At 38.2% G+C, this 21,402-nt stretch overlaps 1 protein-coding gene across 3 annotated transcripts in view; it reads right to left on the minus strand.

The window, feature by feature from the left end:
* Positions 1-21,402, minus strand: part of Magi2 (membrane associated guanylate kinase, WW and PDZ domain containing 2) — a 1,650,859-nt gene that overhangs the window by 186,450 nt on the left and 1,443,007 nt on the right. For all 3 annotated transcript variants that reach the window (XM_029562367.1, XM_008830783.3, XM_008830782.3), the window contains 2 exons: positions 11,021-11,052; positions 4,503-4,692 (listed from right to left, as the gene is read on the minus strand). In XM_029562367.1, the coding sequence (XP_029418227.1) occupies positions 4,503-4,692; positions 11,021-11,052 (222 nt within the window). The remainder of the gene's footprint in view (positions 1-4,502; positions 4,693-11,020; positions 11,053-21,402) is intronic.

The raw sequence follows: 21,402 nt of genomic DNA on the forward strand, positions 1-21,402 counted from the left end.
GGTGGGCATTTCTGTTTACTGTCAATTTTTAAAATTGCTAGTAACTGAATCAGCAAGAAGTCAATTGTCAACTCCAACTGTCTATATCAAGACCTGTGATGTTTGTCTAAATCTCTGTAAATGCTCCCCAATCCAGAATGTTCTAACACTGATATAACTCCGCGTGCAAAATTCCATATTTGAACTGTGACAATCAGAGTTAAAACCTGGGTGCAGTGTGGCTATCGTATAAAATTACTTCCATAAAGTATATAAGGCAGATAGATATGAAATAAAAGAGATTTTTAAATTTAGAATTTAGTCTCATTTCTAAGTATCTCATGCATATGCAAATATTCCAAATATCTGAAAACAAACCCCAAATACAAAACATTTCAGATAAAGGATATTCAACCCCAAATGACACAGGACCAACGTTTAAATAATTAACATAAAATATAGAAGTTCTATTGGTTAGCAATTTAAAAAATTCTTTCTGAGCATGCTTCTATCTTTATGCATAGAAACACATGCAGTTAAGTCAACAGGAAAAACATCTCTTTTGCAAGCTGCTTGCAGTTGTTTGCCAGTAACAGCTAGGAAGATGTTTTCCTGATTAAGCATCAGTTTTGTACATGGAAGCTGAGAAACAATCAGTATTGGTAATTTTTTATTGTATCATTTCACACATTGAAATGCTGATGTTTTTTGGTGTTTTCTGTAAGGCAGTCATGTTCAGGAATTGTTTTCCTATGTGTTTTACTGTAAGCTTCTAACGAGCAGAGATGATTTCTTGTACATTTTCTCTCATGTCTCTCAGAGTTCTAGACATATACTATGTGTTTCATATATTCTTGTTGATTGATGTGGAGCCTGGGGGAGCCACCTCTGGGCACTGTGCCTAACATCCTCAAATCAAAGGATCAAAGGCATCTCCTGCCTGCTGGGTGGAAGAACTTCCTTTCTCTATTTTTTTTTTTTTTTTTCTGTTGCCACTCCGTCTTAGAACATCTCATGAAGATTGAGGTGGTTCCGGCTTCCTTTCAGGAGTATGCACCTGTCATGTTCTGTTTCATGTGGCTCTACTAGCCTATGGTTGTCTTGGTTTGTTTAAAATTACATTTTTTTCCAGGAACACATCTTTATTAAGATGTCCTATGCATGCACATTAAAATGTCAGCATAATCTAATTATGAGTCAAATGAGGCACAGCAGTGCTTACATCATTTGATAAATTTCCATCATTTACAGAGGAATGGTGACTTGAATCCAAATATTTCTTGACACTATTGACAGAACAAACATTCTGTAGCTCTAGAGAGCCCAGATTTGTGGGTGGAGGGGCATCTTTTTATTTGGTAACTGCAACCCAATTTTGAGTGTGAAAATAAGTCTTTTTAGCTTCTGACGTGGTTATAAGGGAGGATACCAGGAGATCTGTACCACCAGGAAAATGTCAAAGGACTTACAGATTTGAGTAGGAGTCTATGCCACACTTTTCCTCTTCCAAGCAATTTTGTTTTCTTCCATGAAAAACTTTTGAGGCAAAGAATAAATAGAACCAAACCTAAATAATGTATTCATGATTCTGGGGAATGTGACTAGAAGTGTTTCACAATCATAGTTTTTAAATATGGCCTTTTATTTGGGTTTATGTGCTTTCTGATCATTGTATTAAAGGTACTGTTTGAAATGAGGTTTAGGCTGGGCTTTCCAAATATAAATTAAAGAATTGTAGCTATTTGGAAGATTGAGGTGCGAGGTTGAAAGGTTAAGGCCAGGTTGGAGAATTTTGTGATACCTGTCTTTAAAAGAAAGTATTACTCTAAAATTTTAAGTAAGAGAATAAAACCTTTTCATACTTGGGAATGGGAAAATTACAGAGGACAAAGTGCTGTTTTCTTGTTTCAAGCAGATGGCTGGGCAGAGGAATGAGGAGCTTCATGGCTAGCACAGAAAACAGCCCCCTGCTTTTTCCATCTCCTCTACTTTCAGGGGTTGAGCTTTTCTTACCCTGACAACCGATCTCTATGTTTCATTCATACTCCGTTGAGAGTCATGAAATAATACGGTAGAAGGGAAACATGGGAAAGGAAATGAGCTCGCCCTTTCTTAGAGGCTGCCTGAGAGTTGTGACCTGAAAACATTCCTGTGACCTCAGAAACCTTAGAAGGTGCTGATGGAAACAAGAATGTGGACTACCAGCAGAACAGTAGCCACAGTAGCATGGGCAAGGGCACTAGGGGAGGGAGCTGTGAATTGTTACTGCTGCCACTGGAGAGGCAAGGGGGTGGGGTGGGGTCAGATAAAGAGGTCCCAGGGGGATGGCAAAGAAAGATAGGAGAGGTTAAGGCGGCTGCTTTGCTGTGTTTGAGTATGCTGCAGTTGAGGAGGAGAAAGGCAGTGAACAGGATTGGCACTTCTCGATCTGGATATAGAAATCGGAATTCTTTTAGGGTTGTATGAGGGTCATGTACCATTCCTGTTCAGAAACTGAGGGCAGAGCTGTCTCAGACAAACACATATAGAAAGATGGGGAAAAAATACCAAACCTGGCCTCGGTCCTAAATTGGACTGAGTTTTGCACTAGTCTAGTAATTGCACAAGGACTGAAGCAAATGACTAACGAAAGGACAAAACCAGGAGGAAGCGACTCATCACAGTCCCTGGACAGAATCCAAGCATGAAGCAAGCTGAGGCCAGGAAGGTGGTATTTTAATCCTGTGATGTGCTTCGGCCTTCCAGTAGGAGCAGCTACTGTGTCTTGTGCCACTTGTTTACCTCCCTTCTTCTTTCCCTATTTGGTTTGCAAGAGCAGGGCTTGCTGCTCATCTCTGTTGTGGCTCCACAGTGCTGAGAGCAAAATGGGTATTCGATACTTGGTTATTGAAGAAGAAATGTATTAAGGGATGCTGATATCTTTTTAGGTTTTTTTTTTTTTTTTTTGCTTTAATGAGAACTAGTACCCTGAATGTAGACCCTACATTATTCAGTTAAAACTGCCCACTTTGTCCTTACTTTACTGTAGCAGATGCTGTAAGTATCCCTCTAAAGATATTCCAGTTATTCATCCAGAGGGGGAAAATGAAACACAGTAAGTTGGATGTAACTGATTATTTAAAGGTATGTGCATGTGTACATTCATTTTGATGAAAATGATTTCTCAATGGCCTGCTGTCCTAACTATTTTATCAACCAAAATTACTTCTACAAAATGTTATAGAGAATGGGGAAAAGGTATCATGTTTGCTTTTCCCTTTGCCAGCTGGGTGCATAATTCTCAGCCCCTGAACTCATCAAAAGAGTAAGCAGATTCAAGATCCTCAGAGATCACACACCATTTAAAATTTCCTATTCATGCTTCAGATGAAGTTGGAAAGGAGATATCTCCAGAGCACTGAAGCAAAGGAGATCAGCAGACTGTGAAAGGAAGTGCCAGGACCAAAGCGTTTTTTACTGGGCTTGGTTTCTCCATCATTTCTCAGATTCTTATTATACAGTGTAGTCTATTTTACATGCACCCATGTTATTTAGTTTCCTGTTCACTAGGACATAGAGGAGTTGATCTGTAAGATGGCAGGAAGGGACACAACAAATGTACATATAATATTGAAAGCCTTGGCTTTCTAATATTAGTGTAATGAAATAATTCCCAAAGATCTTCAAATTGGGTGACAAGTGCATACACGATGTTTTAAGACAATCCTCAAATGCACCTGGTTGTATTAACTGGTCGCAGAAGAGTCAGGCTGAAATGATTGGCACCTGGGTCTCTCTGCTTTGGGGACCAATTGATTGATGATCTAGTGTTGGAAAAACTTGGCTGACATTTTACTCAAGGCCCGGACTTCGTCAATCACTGCCTTCAAGGCTCCGAGGTGGGGGACAATCTAAGCTTTAGACTCAAGATCAGGTTGAATGGATTGGAAGTTCCAAACATTTCTTTTTCTTATTTGAAAAAAACTTCAACAAAATTAGTAACTCCAGTCCACCCTGATGCTATTTAAATGATTAAGGGAAAAAGAAGGAAATGCAATTTAAACACGAAAAATAATAAGCTTACTTTTAGAAGCAATAGGCTTTTTAAGTCAATGAGTACAAAGTTTGGTCAGATCCGAAGGCGTTAAGTTCTAACATACATCGAAGTAACTATAATGTGTACTTAAAAAACAGTTAAAAGACAGTGTTTAGATTTTGCACCACAAAACAAAGATACCTGTATCTTATATCCTTTCTTTGTATCCTTTCTTTGATATGCTAATGAGCTCTACTGGATCATTCCGGAATGTATACATGCATAGAACCTTCACATTGTACCCCATAAAAATATGATTATTGCCAATTAAAATGTGAAAACATAAAAGAAAAACTAGGCTTTTAAGAACAATTAGAGTAGGTGATTTTACTTTGGAGATACCTTTGAGACTAAGAAGGTATACTCATGCCAGATCATTCAGCCCGCATCTAGCCCCAGGCTGGTGTGCGCCACTACCAGTCACCCTTGCTACGTGGCTTTCACTTACGCCTACTTTCATAAATGGCTCTAGATTTCTCGTAGAGCTCATATGGGTCAGGCTTCCGTGGGTCAAAGGCCTCTGTTGAGTCAGGAAAGGAGCTCCTGTGAAGGGCTGGTGGGAAGGGCAGGTTCTGTGGTACGGCCGGAGCAGATAAACTTGTTTGAGGACTGCCTTGATTCTCCCACCGGTCCATTATCTAAAACAGAAGAACAGAGAAAATGATTGACAATGAGTTCAGCCTGGCTATTTCCCTTGCTTCCTTGACATTAGATTTTCTTGCCTTAGGGACTTCTGTCCCCAAGAAACATGGGAAGAGTTTGGTATTTGTGCCTTGAAAGGAAAGATTTTATTTCTGTGTAATAAAGCATCACAGACTGCTGCAATTAAAAATAGTGCCTGGGTTTGAATGAAAACTTATATAACCATGTCACCTCTTACCTGGTTATCTTTAGCAAAATCGCTTAATTTCTCTGCATCTTTTTTCCCCCATAAAATAGAGATAACATGTATTACAAGATAGTATAGGTCCCAATTTATTAAACCACTTCTCTCAAACAGAAAACAAAGTAGTCTGTGCCAATGCATTTAACATCTGTGTACATCTCAGTTACCTCCTATATTTGAAGTACTTCCCCTGCCTGCAGTATGTAAGCAATTCTACAACTATTTGGGATCCAGGAATTATGGTGTTCTAGGAATTCTTGTTTAATGTGGGTGTGGTGATGTCTTCCTTACGTGTTTTTGCTAGTACTACAGTGAAATACTTCTAACTGGCAGTTCCTATGCATGATCCCTGATCCTCACCACAGCATTGGTAGACACAGGAAGCCAGGATGAATACCATCGTTTTAGTAGGGAAAAGGCTATCCCTCTGGCTGTTGTCCTTGCCAGCTTCACCTACATTCAACTAGTAACTGTTCTTTCAATCTCAACTTCTGCCTCTCTGCTTTGAATAAAAATGCAGTCTATGTAAAGTGGGATTAGGACAGTCTTTTGCCTGAGATTCTGTACATGGTCAGCATGGTTGTCAGGACAAAGACCAAATTCTTCCTCAGGACATGGGTTCTGTTCACCTTACTTATGTCCACTGATGGCTCTCCTTGGCTTCCTTGGCTCTCCTGCCCTGAAGCTTTGTAGACAGTCTCTAGTTCTCCTACCACAATGTTCACCTGTTTTCCACTCTCCATCCTCCTCCCTTATTGTACCTGGCCACTATGGAGACATCAGCTGGGTGATCCTGCAGCTTTTCCATGCTCCCTCAAGTACCACCTATCACACCCAGGTGAAATTAAGGGTTCCATATACAGTACATGTTCAGAAAGCATTCTCTTAGTGAATAAGCAAACTCATAATTAAAATAAGGACACCTAAAAAACTAGAGTGGATATACAGTATGTTGAACGTGGCAGGATCGTAGCTTTCTGTTCTACTTCATTTTCCTGCTCTCATTTTCTCACTGGCTGTATTTTGGCCAGGTTTCTAACTGCAGTTCTCACCTGTCAATCATCATTACTGTAAGACTGGAAGGGATGCGAGTGACCACATACTCCTTTGTTTCCCAGACAGTGAACATGCCCTGAGTAACCCCAGAGATCCCTGTGGCCCATCCCACCACCTGAGACTGTGGCAGGGGTTTCGGTTGGACCAGAACATAGTAAACTTAGAAAGAAATAGATTATTGCCTTTAATGCAGTAAGACTGGCTTTATTTAAATAGTCTTTTGTCTGGACTCCTGCCCAAGACTTCATTTAGGCAGTTTCTATAGCTAGCAAGGATGGATAACCCCTCAGTGTTCTTCAACTGCCCCATATTAAATATTTTCTCTAGAAGTACAAAGGGTAAGAGGCTTGTCTGAGGTCTAGCATCAGATCGTGATCAGAACCAATCTATAATTCTAAAAAGAGTATTTGTTTACTTTATAATACTCTGGGAGGAAACTTTGTAAGCTAATTTTCTACTCAGCTGGCCTTTCACTCCCACTTAGTGAATACCCTTAAATATGCTCTTCAAATTTCATTTGCTAGCAACATTCATATAGGAAGTTCTGTGACCTTTTTTGGTCATCTATACTGGTGGTTTTGCTATGATATACCAGGCCTCATTAAAAAAATTTTTTTCATATTTTATTTATTATTTTTATTTTATGTGCATGTGTGTATTGCCTGTGTGTAGGTAAGTGCACCCATGTTGTGCAATGCCTGCGGAGGACAGAAGAGGGTGTTGGATCCCCTGGAACTGCCATGTGGGTGCTGGGATTTGAACCCTGGTCTTCTGCAAGAACAGCCAGTGTTCTTAACTACTGAACCATCTCTCCAGCCCCACCAGGTCTCATTTGTGGCTAAAGGCATATATTTTTAAAATTTATTATTATTATTATTATTATTATTATTATTATTATTGAGATACAGTCTTCCTATAGCCTCAGTTGGCCTGGAATTCACTATATAGATCAAGCTGGCCTTGAACTCAATCTACTTGCTTTTGCCTCTTAGGTGCTACGATTAAAGGTGTGCACCACCACACCTAACTATATATATTTTTAATGATCACTTTGGCTGCTTTTAGACACCATGTGGATGCATTATGGCTGTGGCTTTCTCAGTCCGGATTCCAAATAAAATGCTGAAGTCTAAAAAATAAATACCCCCCCCCAAAAAAACCCCAAACCAAACCAAAACAAAAAAATACCATAGAAATATGGTCTGAGATGTAGTAACATCCCACTTTCCAACATGGGGCTGCAGGAAATACCCACTTCCTTCACCTTCCACTGCTGGTTTTCTGATATCCACATGTGTTTTGTTGGTTTGTGTATTGCTCATGTAGAGTCACTAAAGGAAGCATGCTTCAGGTGAAATATTGTATTTCTAAAAACAATCATAAAACTAAAGAATAAATAATGCTTTGGGCATTTTTAGGGAAAGTTTCAGTGGCAGATTGACAAATTCTACAGTTTCTATAGCACAGAGATTGGGAAATTAGTCAAGAGTCCAGTTCATGGTTAGAAAAGCATCCAAACTTCTTGCTATGACATTCATCAACCCTTGAGTCACTCTGTCAGGGGTTCTTAAAAGAAACTGGAGAGTAAAAAAAAAAAATCACAGTATCAGTGAAACAGTAGATTTCTAGTCTTCCCCTGCCCAACCCCTAGCCTGCTCCCTCAAAACTGGGTTACCTGTTATCTTGACCCTGGAGGCTCTGGAGTAAACCTCTACCCTGACTCTGAGGCCAGCCTGTGCCGAGGCTAGCCAGCTGGTCATGCAACCTTCTGAATACGGGCTCTGTGGGCTTCTCCTTACTTCCTGAGATGACTTGGTTTCTGGATTCTTGCTTTCTACTTGGGCATCCTGTGGTAGTCTGTACCTTCATGAATATCCTGGATTCTCATCCTGTCTTTGCCCAGGGCCATGGGTCTCACTTGTTCTACTTAATGTCCTCTTCTTTTTTATTAATATTTTATCATTTTTATTTTATGTGTATGCGTGTATTGCCTGCCATCTCTCCAGCCCCCCTAATGTCTTCTTAGCAGGAGTCATTCACAATTCATGTTACCTGCCAGACATTTATTTTGCAACTAGGCTGCTTATTGGGATTCTCCTGTTCTGTTTCAGCATTTATTCCTGGGTTGATGTTTGTAAGCATCTCACTAGAGTAAAGAAGGAAAATGGAAATGAAGTTGTTTTCGGTGTGTGATGGAAGACTTTCCTGGCCTTGATGAATGAATGAGTGAATAATGGATGAATGAATAAATATTTGGCAGTATGAAAATGCTGTCTCTAACTATGAGTGGATAGAGAAAACACACAGTCCATATCCAGGCATCAAACAATGAAACAGAGATGTTCAGTCACTGCTGTGGTAATTGTTGTATCCTCAACTTCTGCTTCTAGGGAGTGCACAGGAGACAGAGCTTGGGAATAAGACAGCCTTTTCCCACAACAAAATAGTGTGCCCAGAATTTGTTTTTCTTTTTTTCTTTTGCTGAGGCTAGGGTAGTGCAAACCTACTACTGTCACTATGTTAGGTGGGGCTGGGCAGTGATAGCTTTTGGCTTGATTCTGTACTTGAAACTTGGATCCCTTCCAGACAAGGCAAATGAGAATTCACTATGATTAGTATCTCAGTTATTCAACAGCAGTATCTTGATGTGGATGAGCTTAAGATATGGATTAGGACAGAAGAAAGTCACTGAGTGGCACAGGATCAGCAGGGGGTGAAGTCTCAGTTCAGATGCTTTCTTTCTTTGTGTCATCAGTCCTCTTCAGAATTGTATTAACCCATATACTGTAGGTATTGTGTATCTGTTTCAGTTAATAGTCTAGAAAATTATATTAATTGTATATAGTAATTTGTTTACTAAGGGTTTGTGCACTAAGGATTTGATTTCTATGTTATGCTTATGTTTTTAAGCTCCACATAGAAGAAATGTTTTAAGCACTTTACATGGATTAACTCATAGACTCACCACAAAAACCTTATGAGAGGGATATTATTATTATTATTGTTATTATTATTATTATTTTCACCTCCATTTTACAAATGCAGAACTTGAGATGCAGAGATTTTAAGTAGCTGCTTTAAGGACACATAACCAGTGAGGAAAAGCAGCAAAACTTAAACCCAGGCAACATACCTTAAGAGTCTTCACCCTAAACCATTAGGTTATACATACTGGTCCTCTTCTAGTTCTTGGTATAAAGACTTTTATGTAGATACATGAAGGACATAAAATTAAAAGCCTGGGACCTGGAAGTTCAAGCTTTTGAGAGATGCACAGGTTCAGGATTAATTGTACGTTGATTTCTATAAAACCTTTTTGGGAATTATTGACTATGTGTGTAATTACTATAATGATGGCAAATGCTGTAATTATGCCAAATGACATAATTTGTGTGAATGTGGCACATATAAGGAAATCACTAGATTGCATAATTGTAGCACCATGATGAGGCTGCAAGTTTCCTGGTTAAATTAGATAAAGATGTGTACAACCACAGAGCCAAGATTTGAATTGGTGATGAAAGAATGGAACTATTCACAAGCTGGGCAAGATAAACCAAATTTCATTTCAAACATTTAAAAATATATCTTTCAAAATTACACGCATCACTAAGGGGTTTGCTAAGTTCAAAGAGGCCGTTTTCCTTCTTTGATATGTTCTGCAGACCAGAAGAGTGGAATCATACACAAAGACCTCCTTGATGAGTGTGCTGCTTTGCTGCTGCACTTGTCCAGCTGTAGGATTAGCTAGGTATTCTGTTAGAGCAGCATATTCTAAGGTACCAAAAAACAGGATTCCAGAAAACTAGCTCAGCTTTTGGGACTTTGGTAGTTAATAGTGCCATAGCTTGGATGTTGGGTAAAGACTTGGTCCTTGGACAATGGGAAAGAAGACAGAGCCTATTTGGAATATACCATTGCCAGACCTGGCCCTTTCCCCTTTTGTTCCTCTCTTTGCTCCACGGCTAGTGATATAAGAAGCTTTCTTGTTGGGCGGTCCTGCCTTGGGGACCAATCACGTGCAGAAACTTTCAAAACATAATCAAAAATAAGTCTTTTCTCTTTATAATCTAGTAATCTTCGGTATTTTGTTATAGTGCTAGAAAGCTGACTAACAAATAATTTCAGTGTAAAGGCAAGTGAAGACTATCTCTAACAGCTAAATCCACTAGGCTAGTCTGGCTTTATAAAAACATTAAAAATCACTAGTCTCAGGGATGGAGAGATAGCTCAGTGGTTAAGAGCACTAGCTGATTTTACAGAGAACCTAGGTTTGATTTCCAGCTCCCACATGATGGGTAACAACCATCTGTAACTCTCATTCCAGGGGAGCCGATGCCCTCTTCTGGCCTCTGTGGTCACTGCATGCATATAATGCACATATATTCAAGCAAAACACTCATATACATAAAATAAAAACAAATAAAAAATTAAATAAGCTCTAAATATTCTTTTTAAGTCATTAGTCTCCTATATTGGTGTAAAATTTCAGCATCTTCATAAGAGCCCAGAGAGATTATGTGATAGCAGAGATTATCAGTATCTGAAGATGATTTAGAAGTACTACATTGAGTGATTGTGAGGATTGGAATATATATATAATATAGAACTATTACTAATATAGAACAATGCAAATACAAATGCAAATAAATTTATTGTGGACCATATTTAATTTGCAGGTCAAGGTCTCCAGCCCTGAAGTCTGCATTGTTTCTAAAAACTTAATTTAACTTCTTGACTATATAACATTTGTGATAGGAAAAAACTAAAGTGTTTTGTTGCATTATCCTGAATAATACTGATGTTCATGTTGTAAGCATATTTTAAAAAATTCATAATTAGAAAAAGTAAAAAGTGTAAGAATATAAGTTATTCTTATATTCGGGGCAACTGGAATAGGAGGGCACAGACAATTTGCTCTTCTAACATGGAATCTCAGAAAGAAGAACACCTAAAGGCACTCAATTTAATGGGCTTATATAGTAAATAGAAATAAAGAAAAAAACATAGCAATTCAAACTTACAGGCTTTGGAGTTTTCCATGGAGAAAAGAATCCTGCAACAAAGAAAACAACATTTGAACTTTGAAAGTACACCCCACTACCACTTACAGATTGCATGATGTTAAGAAAATTGTGATTCATTGTAATTTGGTTGATAGCAGCAATAACAAAAATTTGGAATGGGTGAGTAGCTTTCTTCAAGGAACTCGAGTAATTTTATTGGAATTATATCAACAAGTCTAAGGGCCTTGTTTTACTTGGTAAATGAGAGGCACAAAGGAGGCCAGTGACTGTGGCAAACAGGTGTTTCAGAACACCCAAGCTGGAGCTATCCCCAGGGGTCTTTGTCATTCAGCTTTAGTAGGAGCTAGAGTAGACAGAAATTAAGATTCTGAAAGGTAAACGCCTTTGGGCTGGAAAGATGGCTCAGTGGTTAAGAACGCTGGCTGCTCTTGCAGAGAACTTGAGTTCACTTCCCAGCACTAACATGGTGGCTAACAACCACCTGTAACTCCAGTTCCAGAGGCTCTGACACCCTCTTCTGACTTGTGTGGGCATTGCATGACACCAGTGCATGTACATACATGTAGGCAAAACACTCATACAAGTAAAATAAAATAATAAAAAATGTTTTAAAAAAAATTCAAAAAAGGTCTTTCCTGGGTAAGTTTGGTGTGCACTCACTGCGCCTTGAGTCCCCCAGCCTAGTTCACCCTCCCAGCTTCCCTACCCCATCTCTCCTCCTAGTGTGGGTACTGGCCCATTTCTTCTCTTGACACCCCAGATCTTGGACTGCCCTCTTGGCCTAGACTCCCCACTGCTTCTTGACCCTTTGCACCCAGACCAACCCAGTTACTAGGCCTAGTCCCAGGGGAACCCTTAGAGCCTGTTCCCTCCCTCACCTTGCCTTTGCATGCCTGAGACAGGCCCTGGACCCTGACAAGCCCAGCCCCCAACTTCCTGAGGCCAGCATCTTTTCTGTAGAGATCCAGACCTTAGGAGAAAGCCTGAGATCATCTGATCCTCATCTGACATGGGCCTCTGTGGGAACTCCTGAGCAGCAGGATGAAAGCCATCTGGCCCCTCCAATACAAAATCAAAGGAGAAAACCTGAAGCTTAGACCGACCAGCTTTTCGTGCTCAACAAGTAAACCACAAAGACACATAAAGTTTAAAAAAAGAAGCAGACCTAAACTCAACAAAGGAATGCCTGAATCTCACACAAGAATCAAGAACTGCAAAAGAAGTCCACATGTTAAAATGACAGTGAAAAAAGAATAACATGAAAAACCCAAGTAATATATCCCCACCAGGTACCAATAGTCCTGTAGAGGAGTACAATGAGAACCTCCTAGAGAAAACACAGGACACGGAGCTCAAAAGAACAACTATAAGCATGCTAAAAGAGTTCAGTGAATTTAAAGAACACACAAACAAAGAAATCGAAGAACTGGAAGAAGATAAGGACAAACTTCTGAATGAATTCAGAAAAGAGAAATATTGAAGAATACTCAGGCTGAAATGAAACACTCACTAAGCCAATTAGAAATGACAGGAGAAAGTCTCACCAATAGGATGAATGAAATGGAAAACAGAGTATCAAGATGGAAGATAAAGTGGAAGAATTAGACCACTCAAGCAAAGATTATGAAAAATTTAAGAAAACACAACAATGGAATATGCAGGCATTGTGTGACACCATAAAAAGACCAAACTTAGGCATCATATAGAGGAAGGAGAAGAATATCAGGATAATGGTATGGAACAGATCTTCGACAGGATTGTAGAAGAAAATTTCCCCAAATTCAAGAAAGACATACCCATACAAATACAAGAAGCACATAGAGCACCAAATAGACAGGACCAGAAAAGAAACTCTCCATAACACATCATAGTAAAAAGACTAAACATACAGAACAAAGAGCGAATACTGAAAGCTGCAAAAGAAAAACAAGTCACATATAAAGGAAAACCCATCAGAATTACAGCTGACTTTTCAGTGCAAACTATGAAAGCCAGAAAACCTGGGCCAAAGTATTCCCAGTTCTGAAAGAACACAGATGCCCACCCAGATTACTTTACCCAGCCAAACTGTCTATTATAGTCGAAGGGGAAAGAAAATCTTCCATGACATAAATAGGTGGAAAGAATTCATGTCCAGAAAACCAGCCCTTCAGAGGGTTCTTGAAGTAATACAAAGAGCTGAAGAAAGGAAGGACCCAAGGGGTTACAGAAAGAAACTTAATGAAGGTATAATTATGGAAATGTACAGCTACACCAAGAATGTGAACAGAAATGAAAATGACAGGAATCAATACACATCTTTCATTAATAACTTTAAATATCAATGGACTGAACTCCCCAGGCAAAATACATAGACTAGTTGAATGGATTAAGAGACAAACCCCATCTTTTTGTTGTCTGCAAGAAACTCATCTCACTTTTCAGGGACAGGCCCTACCTTAAAGTGAAAGGATGAAAAAAAATATACCAAGTGAATGGTACTAAGAAAAAAGCAGGTGTTGCAATTCTAATATCTGACAAAATAGACTTCAAACTAAAACTAAACAGAAGAAATAAAGAGGGTCACTTTGTTCTGAACAAAGGAACAACTGACCAAGAAGATATTACAATCATGAACATATATTCACCAAACTCTGGTGTACCCAACTTCATAAAAACAGTACTACAAGACTTTAAGACCCAGATTAATCCCAATTCATTAATAATAGGGGACTTCAATACCCCATCATCTTGATTAGATAGGTCAACAGTACAGAGAATCAACAGAGAGACATCTGAATTAAACAATACCATACATCAAATGGACCTAAAAGACATATACTGACTATTTTACCCAAGCACCAAAGAATATACTTTCTATTCAGTGCCCCATGGAACTTTCTCCAAAAATTGACCACATACTGGGGCACAAAACAAGCCTCAACAAACACAAAAAGATTGAAACAATTCCATGCATTCTATCAGACCACAATGCAATAAAGCTTAAAATCAACAGTGGAAGAAACCCTAATAACTACATGAATGCATGGAGATTAAACAACAACTCCTGAATGATGAATGGGTCAAAGGAGAAATTAAGAAAGAAATAAAAGTATTCCTGTAACTAAATGAAAAGGACAATACAACACAACAAAACCTCTGGGACACGTTGAAAGCAGTTCTTAGGGGGAAGTTTATAGCTCTAAGTGCCGATTAAAAAATGAGAAAGAACACAAATAAATGACTTAATATTGCAACTCAAGACACTTGAAAAGCAACAATAAATTAAACCCAAACCAAGCAGACAAGAAGAAATAACAAAAATCAGAGCAGAAATTAATGAAATAGAAACAAACAAAAAAAATCCAAAAGAATCAATGAATCCAAGAGCTAATTCCTTGAAAAGATAAACAAGATTGACAGATCCCTAGCCCAGTTAACCAAAAGAAAGAAAGAGCACTTCCAAATCAACAAAACAGAGATGAAAGGGGAAACATCACAACAGACACCAAAAATATGCAGAACATTATAAGGGAACACTTTAAAAACCAGTATGCTACTAATTTAGAACCTAAATAAATGGATATCTAAAAGAATGGGAACCACCAAAACTAAACCAAGAAATCAACAGCTTAAACAGACCCATAACACATAAGGAAATTGAAACAACAATATAAAACTTCTCAACTAAGAAAAGCCTAAAACCAGATGGATTTACAGAAGAATTCTACCAGTTTCTTAAAGAAGATCTATATCCAATACTACTTCATTTATTCAAAAAGACAGAAATAGAGGGAGAACTTCCAAATTCCTTCTATGAAGCCAGCATCACTCTCATACCAAAACCAGATAAAGACACAATCCAAAAAGAAAACTATAGGCCCATATCCTTAATGAACATAGATGCAAAAATCCTCAACAAAATACTTGCAAACCCCATACAAACACACATCAAAAAGATCATCCACCATGATCAAGTTGGCTTTATTTCAGGGACACAGGGATAGTTCAATATACATAAGTCAATAAACGTCACAAATCATATAAATGGACTCAAAAACAAGAACCACATTGTCATCTCAATAGATGCAGAGAAGGCATTTGACAAAATTCATCATGCATTTATGTTCAAAGTCCTAGAGGGAATTGGACTGGAGGGAACATACCTCAACATAATTAAAGCCATATACAACAAATCCACAGCCAACATCATTCTAAATGGAGAAAAACTGGAAGCATTCCTATTAAAATCAGGAAACAGACAAGGCTGTCCACTATCTCTACTCCTCTTTAACACAGGTCTTGAAACTCTTGCAAAAGCAGTAAGGCAAGAGCAGGAAATTAAAGGAGTAATAATTGGAAAAGAAGAGAGCAAATTATCCCTTTTGTAGACAATATGATATTATATCTAAGAGACACCAAAAATTCCACCAGAAAACTCCTAGAAATGATTAACACTTTCAGTAAAGTGGCAGGTTACAGAATTAATTTACAAAAGTCTGTAGCCTTTCTATATACCAATAACAATCAGAGAAAGAGTACATGGAAACACTCCCTTTCACAATAGCTGAAAAGAAATCTGAGACCAAAGACATTAAAGAACTCTACAATGAAAATTTTATGTCTTTAAAGAAAGAGATTGAGGAAGATATTAGAAGATGGAAGGACCTCCCATGCTCATGGATTGGAAGAATTACGGAATACAATGAAAATTTTAAACCTTTAAAGAAAGAGATTGAGGTAGACATCAGAATATGGAAGCTCATGGATTGGAAGAAGTAATATTGTGAAAATGACCATCCTACCAAAAGCCTTTTATAGATTCAGTGCAATGCCAATCAAAAGCCCCATGATATTCTTCACAGAATTGGAAAAAACCATCCTAAGATTCATATGGAGACACAAAAGACCTCAGATAGCCAAAGCAAAACTGAGTACTAAGAGCAATGCTGGGGGGATTACTATATCAAATTTTAAACTGTATTACAGAGCTATAGTTATAAAAACAACATGGTACTGGCACAAAATTAGGCCCATAGATCAATGGAACAAAATTGAAGACCAAAATATGAGTACATGCAATTTCAGCCACCTGATATTTGACAAAGAGGACAAGAACATTCACTGGTGGAAAGACAGCATGTTTAGCAGGTGCTGGCAAAACTGGATTTCCACCTGTAGAAGAATGAAATTAAACCCCTATCTTTCACCTTGCATAAAAGCCAGCTCCAAATGGATCAAAGACCTCAATATGAAGCCTGAAACTCTGAAACTGTTAGAAGAAAATATTGGCAATAACCTACAAGATATAGGTGTAGGAAAGGATTTTCTAAACCGGACATCTCTTGCTCAGGAGACAAGATCAAGAATCAACAAATGGGACCTCATTAAACATAAAAGCTTCTGTACATCAAAAGAAGCAACCGAGGAAGTTAAGAGAAAAACCACAGTGTGGGAGAAAATCTCCACCAGCAGCACATCTGACAGAGGTTTAACATCCAGAATATACAGCAACTCAAAAAACAAGGAATTAAGAAGGGAAGTAACCCAATTAAAAGACGGGCTAAGGAGTTGAATAGAGAGTTCTCAAAAGAAGAAGTAAAGATGGCTATGAAACATCTTAAAAGATGTTCAACATCACTAATAATTAGGGAAATGCAAATTAAAACCACTTTAAGATTTCATCTTATCCCAGTCAGACTGGCTAAGATCAAGAGAACAAATGATATCAAATGTTGGAGAGGATGTGGGGAAAGGGGAACACTCATCCACTGCTGGTGGGGCTGCAAACTTGTTCAACCCCTATGGAAAGCAGTGTGGAGAACTCATAAAAAAAACTACAAATGGCTGGGTGTGGTGGCACAAGCCTGTAGTCCCAGCACTTGGGAGGCAGAGGCAGGCGGATCTCTGTGGGTTCAAGGCCAGCCTGGTCTACATAGTGAGTTCCAGGACAGCTGGGGCTACAGGGCTACCCTGCTTCAAAAAGACAAAAAACAAAAACGAAAACAAAAAAAACTACAAATGAACCTACCATTTGACCCAGTTACACCACTCCTTGGCATATACCCAAGAAACTCATCCTATTGCAGAGACACTTATACATCCATATTTGTTGCTGCTCTTTTTACAATAGCTAAGAAATGGAAACAACCTAAATGTCCCTCAACTGACGTGTGGATAATGAAAATGGGTTTATTTATACGATGGAGTTCTACTCAGCAGTAAAGAAAGATGAAATCATGAAATTTGCAGGTAAATGGATGGAACTAGAAACTGTTATATTAAGTGAAGTAACACAAACTCAGAAAAAAATCGACATATGTTCTCCTTCATATGTGGATCCTAACACCAAATCCTTGTAGGTATGTTTGTATCCAGACATAACTACAAAAATCAGGATAATCAAAAGGAACCATGGAGGTAAAGGAAAAGAAAGAACCTGAAAGAGAAGAACAGTAGGAGACAGGTGTTAATAAGGGAGATATGGATAAAAATGGGGTTATTTTAATGGGAGGGGGAGGGAGGGTTATACAAGGAACTTTGGGGATAAGGGAAAGAAGGAGCTCAAGAGAGGAGAAACCATAGAAGAAGGGTATTATTAAGGGAGAAATGGGAAAAATGGGGAAACCATGGTAGAAGGGTTAGACAATGAGGGAGATAAGTAATGCCCAGCTAGTTTAAAAAAAAAAACAGAGAGAACCATATTAGTCCAACAACCTACTGACAAATTATACATACAACTAGCTCCAGGAACATAGTATGTGTCTAGTTAAGGTTTACCAGAGAAGTTTGGTTTTTGCCCAAGCTTTATTTACACAGTGCATGTCAATTAAAAGTACCAGACTAGTGGAATTAACCTTCTTGGATGTTTAACAGCCATACTTTGAAGCCTATACTAATCTGGTCAGAGGGACTTAAAGGACTGTTTTTGCTTTTTGCCCTCCAAGGCCGACTAAGTTCCAGGGAACTATGGAGCATCTCTCAAAATGTCCTGTAACTGTGGTGAGTCATCTGTCCTCTTGATTAAGGAGGCCATGGAGGCCCCACCAGATGGACTTGAACCAGTGTCCAGTCTATGAAGAGGAGGGTCAACACAGAAGAAACATTTCCTCCATGCTTCCAAGTGAAGCCAGCCATGGTCAAGCAGGACCTTTGATTTATTGTCACATAGATGGAACTGGTAAAAGAAAGGAGCCAGGAGCTCCTCCCATGCCTGTGTGACCCTTGAGGAACAGATCCTCAAACACCCTTAAGAGTAAAAATAAATTGGTGTATCTGGGCCAACTGTATAGTCTTAAACACCCAAAAGGAAAGTATAACCAAAGATAAAGGGATTAATATAATTCTTTAAGAGTCCATGTGTATAGCTAAAGGCTACGTAACAAGAAACAATGCCAGACAAGAGATACCTTCCTTTGAGTTGTTGGCCAGGGTGGCCCAAGAGACTCCCAGACAGTAACCCAGCATAGAACTGGAAAAATGAACAGAAGATCCCAATCTTATCTAAAGGAGTGTTGGCAACTGATTGCTGCTAGATGAGATGAGCTGATCTTCCAAAAACAAGGAACTCTAGATAGGCTGACTAGACTCAGCGGATGGACTAGTACTGGGGAATGGCTGGGAACACTGATAACACAGTGGACAGTAACAGGGATGACAGAGTATATGGGCTACAGTGAAGGCAGGGTTCGGGGAGCTATGGGAGTGTGCCATTTGGGATGTGGGTATAAAAATGAATAAGATTGTTTGGGATGTTCTCTATGAAATCCCCCCCCCCCAAATCAATCAATAAAAAATGAGTTATATTTGAGGAAGAAACATAAAAATTTGCTTCATGTTAATTAGTAGATATCTAAAACATTACCATTGAAATCTACCTGATGACTTTACATCCATGCTCAGGTGCCAAGGATCTCAGAAAGTAACTGACTGTGACTAGTAATAATCAGATACATAGAGATTAGAGGTGCATGTGCAAACATCTAAGTGTTAGTTTCATTAAAAATGAGTTTTTCTGTACGAAACAGTATATTTTAAAATGAAATGAAGATCTTTTTTAAAGGGAAAAATTTCATTTAATTTTATGTCTTATAGGGTTTATACTGAGTACAATAATGTACAACTGTATTAATTCAACACTGTGAACCTAAAAATTTACAGCCAATTTTGAAAGAGATGCACCTTTGCTGTGGAAACTGTTATTGACTATGTCAATGCTGTTGTAACGAAATGCTTCTACTAATTATGTGGTTATTAAATAAATTAATAAAAAAGAAAAAATTCAAAAAAAGGTAAACAACTTTGCTTAGTGTAAGAAATGATTCTTCTTTTTATGTACCCACTTTGTGTTGTAAGCAATAATCTTTGCTATTCCTATATTTAAAAACTGCATGTACCTGTACTGTGAATCAGATCCCATTAAAACTTTTCATGGGACTGCTCCTCACTGTTGCCCTCTCCAGAGCAGGTTTCTGCTTTTCTATTCTTCTACCCCAGTGCCCAGTGTGATAGGAAGCACCTCGAAGACTTTGTTAATTGAACGCATTATCTACCATCAAAGCCTTTTAAAAAATCTACCAAGTCCTTTCTAATAGCACGAATGTATTCATTCTTTCCTTAAAATTATTTTTTTAATATTTAGAAGCAACTTTTGAAAAAGCCACAAAAACAAGCTGAAAAACAATGGCATTGGGACTGACATATACTGACTGACCCTAATAATCCAACAATCTGGCATACAAAGCAAGATTACTTTCTTCTCATCCCATATCTTCCCTCTCTCAACAATTTTTGCTCATATTAATATGAGGTAATGTCTAATAAAATGCCCAATAAAAATGAAATATTGAAAATATTCTATGTGCCATGTGTATTATTTTTTAAATGGGGACTTTCAAAATGGGAAGAGTTGACAGCTATGACACATTTACAGGAAATATCTGCAGAAATTTGGACACACAATTATCTAAGTGCTTAAGCAATTCAACTCAGGCATATCAAAAATACTAATTAGACCTTAATGTACCATTGTGATGAACAGATGATTCATTTTATAGAGAGGAGACTATGAGATCCGTCACATTTTGCACTTTTCTTGGAACACAGAGTTAAATTTGATGTTCAAGGGTAAGGTGGTACTCAACATCTTGGTAGAATTGGGTCTTTTTTTGGTCTCACATGCTCTGTACTTATTTCTCTCTTTATTTTGGTCAATGAAATAAATTCTAATCAATGTATGATTGGGTTATACTTTACATATAACTTGCAACCATATCCTTTTTGAAAAGAATTTAGAACAAACCTTATAGATTACACACATTTCTCTCTTTGACTCGTTCTGTAAAATTGCAAAGTAAACAATGTAACCATTAGTTAAAAAGTGAAAATTTTTTTTAACCTACTCTCCTATTAACTATTTTTTTCAGTGAAGAATAAAATTATTTGCAGTTTTATGGAATTGCCAGACAGAAGTTGTTTCGAGAAAAGATGTCGTTTATACATTTTTCCAATGTCAAAACATTCAGTATTTCCTCTACCTCCGCTGTTGTCAACAGAATGTTGAGACAGATTTTGAGCATTTGCTAGTCCACATTTGATAGGTATGGAGGTTTCTTAGACTTTGAATCAAAGGTATTAAAAGAGGTTCCTCTGTTATGGAGCACATGTCTCCACAAGCAACATTATTTTGAAAAATGATTCCTCCTCCTATAAAAATATATATAATCACCTGACCTCTCAGCAGTTATGCTGTCAGGACTACAACGGCAAAGGAGGGAGACTGGTCGAGAACAGGTGAGGAGAGAGGATACTTAATCTGACCACCTTTCGTGCTTCATCAAGGACCGGCACTGCAGCTTCCCATTCTTTTAAAGCTGTTTTGTGCAGGCTGCTTTTAAGATCTCATTATGACAGTTCCTTGAATATTTCTACGGCTGAGAAATACTGAGCAGCCGAAGCTCTCATCTCTGAAGTGAAGCGAGAAGCTGCCAGCTCAATGCTGAGTGTTTTGAAACGGTACAGGGGATGTATCAGAATAGATTTCCTAAAAAGCAAATAATGTATATGACCCTCTGTATTTCTTTGGCAAGCTATTATTCACGCTAAAAATACTTAAATCAATATGAATGGAAACGTGTCTTTCAGATAGACTCACTTTGGTCCCAATTAAGTCAGAAGGTCAAATTTTCTGTACAATTAACTTCTAATTTTCTGTTCAACTTCATTGACAGAGCTGTAGAAATGCTATATATAGCAGAATGGGTCAAATATTATATGTTATAAATGTACTGTATACTATAGCTTCTTTGAGGATGGCCGCTCTAAGGAACCTAGTCCATTTCAATTAGTATTTAAAGGAAAACACACACACACACACACACACACACACACACACACACACA

Source organism: Nannospalax galili, unplaced genomic scaffold (assembly GCF_000622305.1).
Source record: "Nannospalax galili isolate Female #2095 unplaced genomic scaffold, S.galili_v1.0 scaffold312, whole genome shotgun sequence".
Taxonomy (NCBI): Eukaryota; Metazoa; Chordata; class Mammalia; order Rodentia; family Spalacidae; genus Nannospalax; species Nannospalax galili.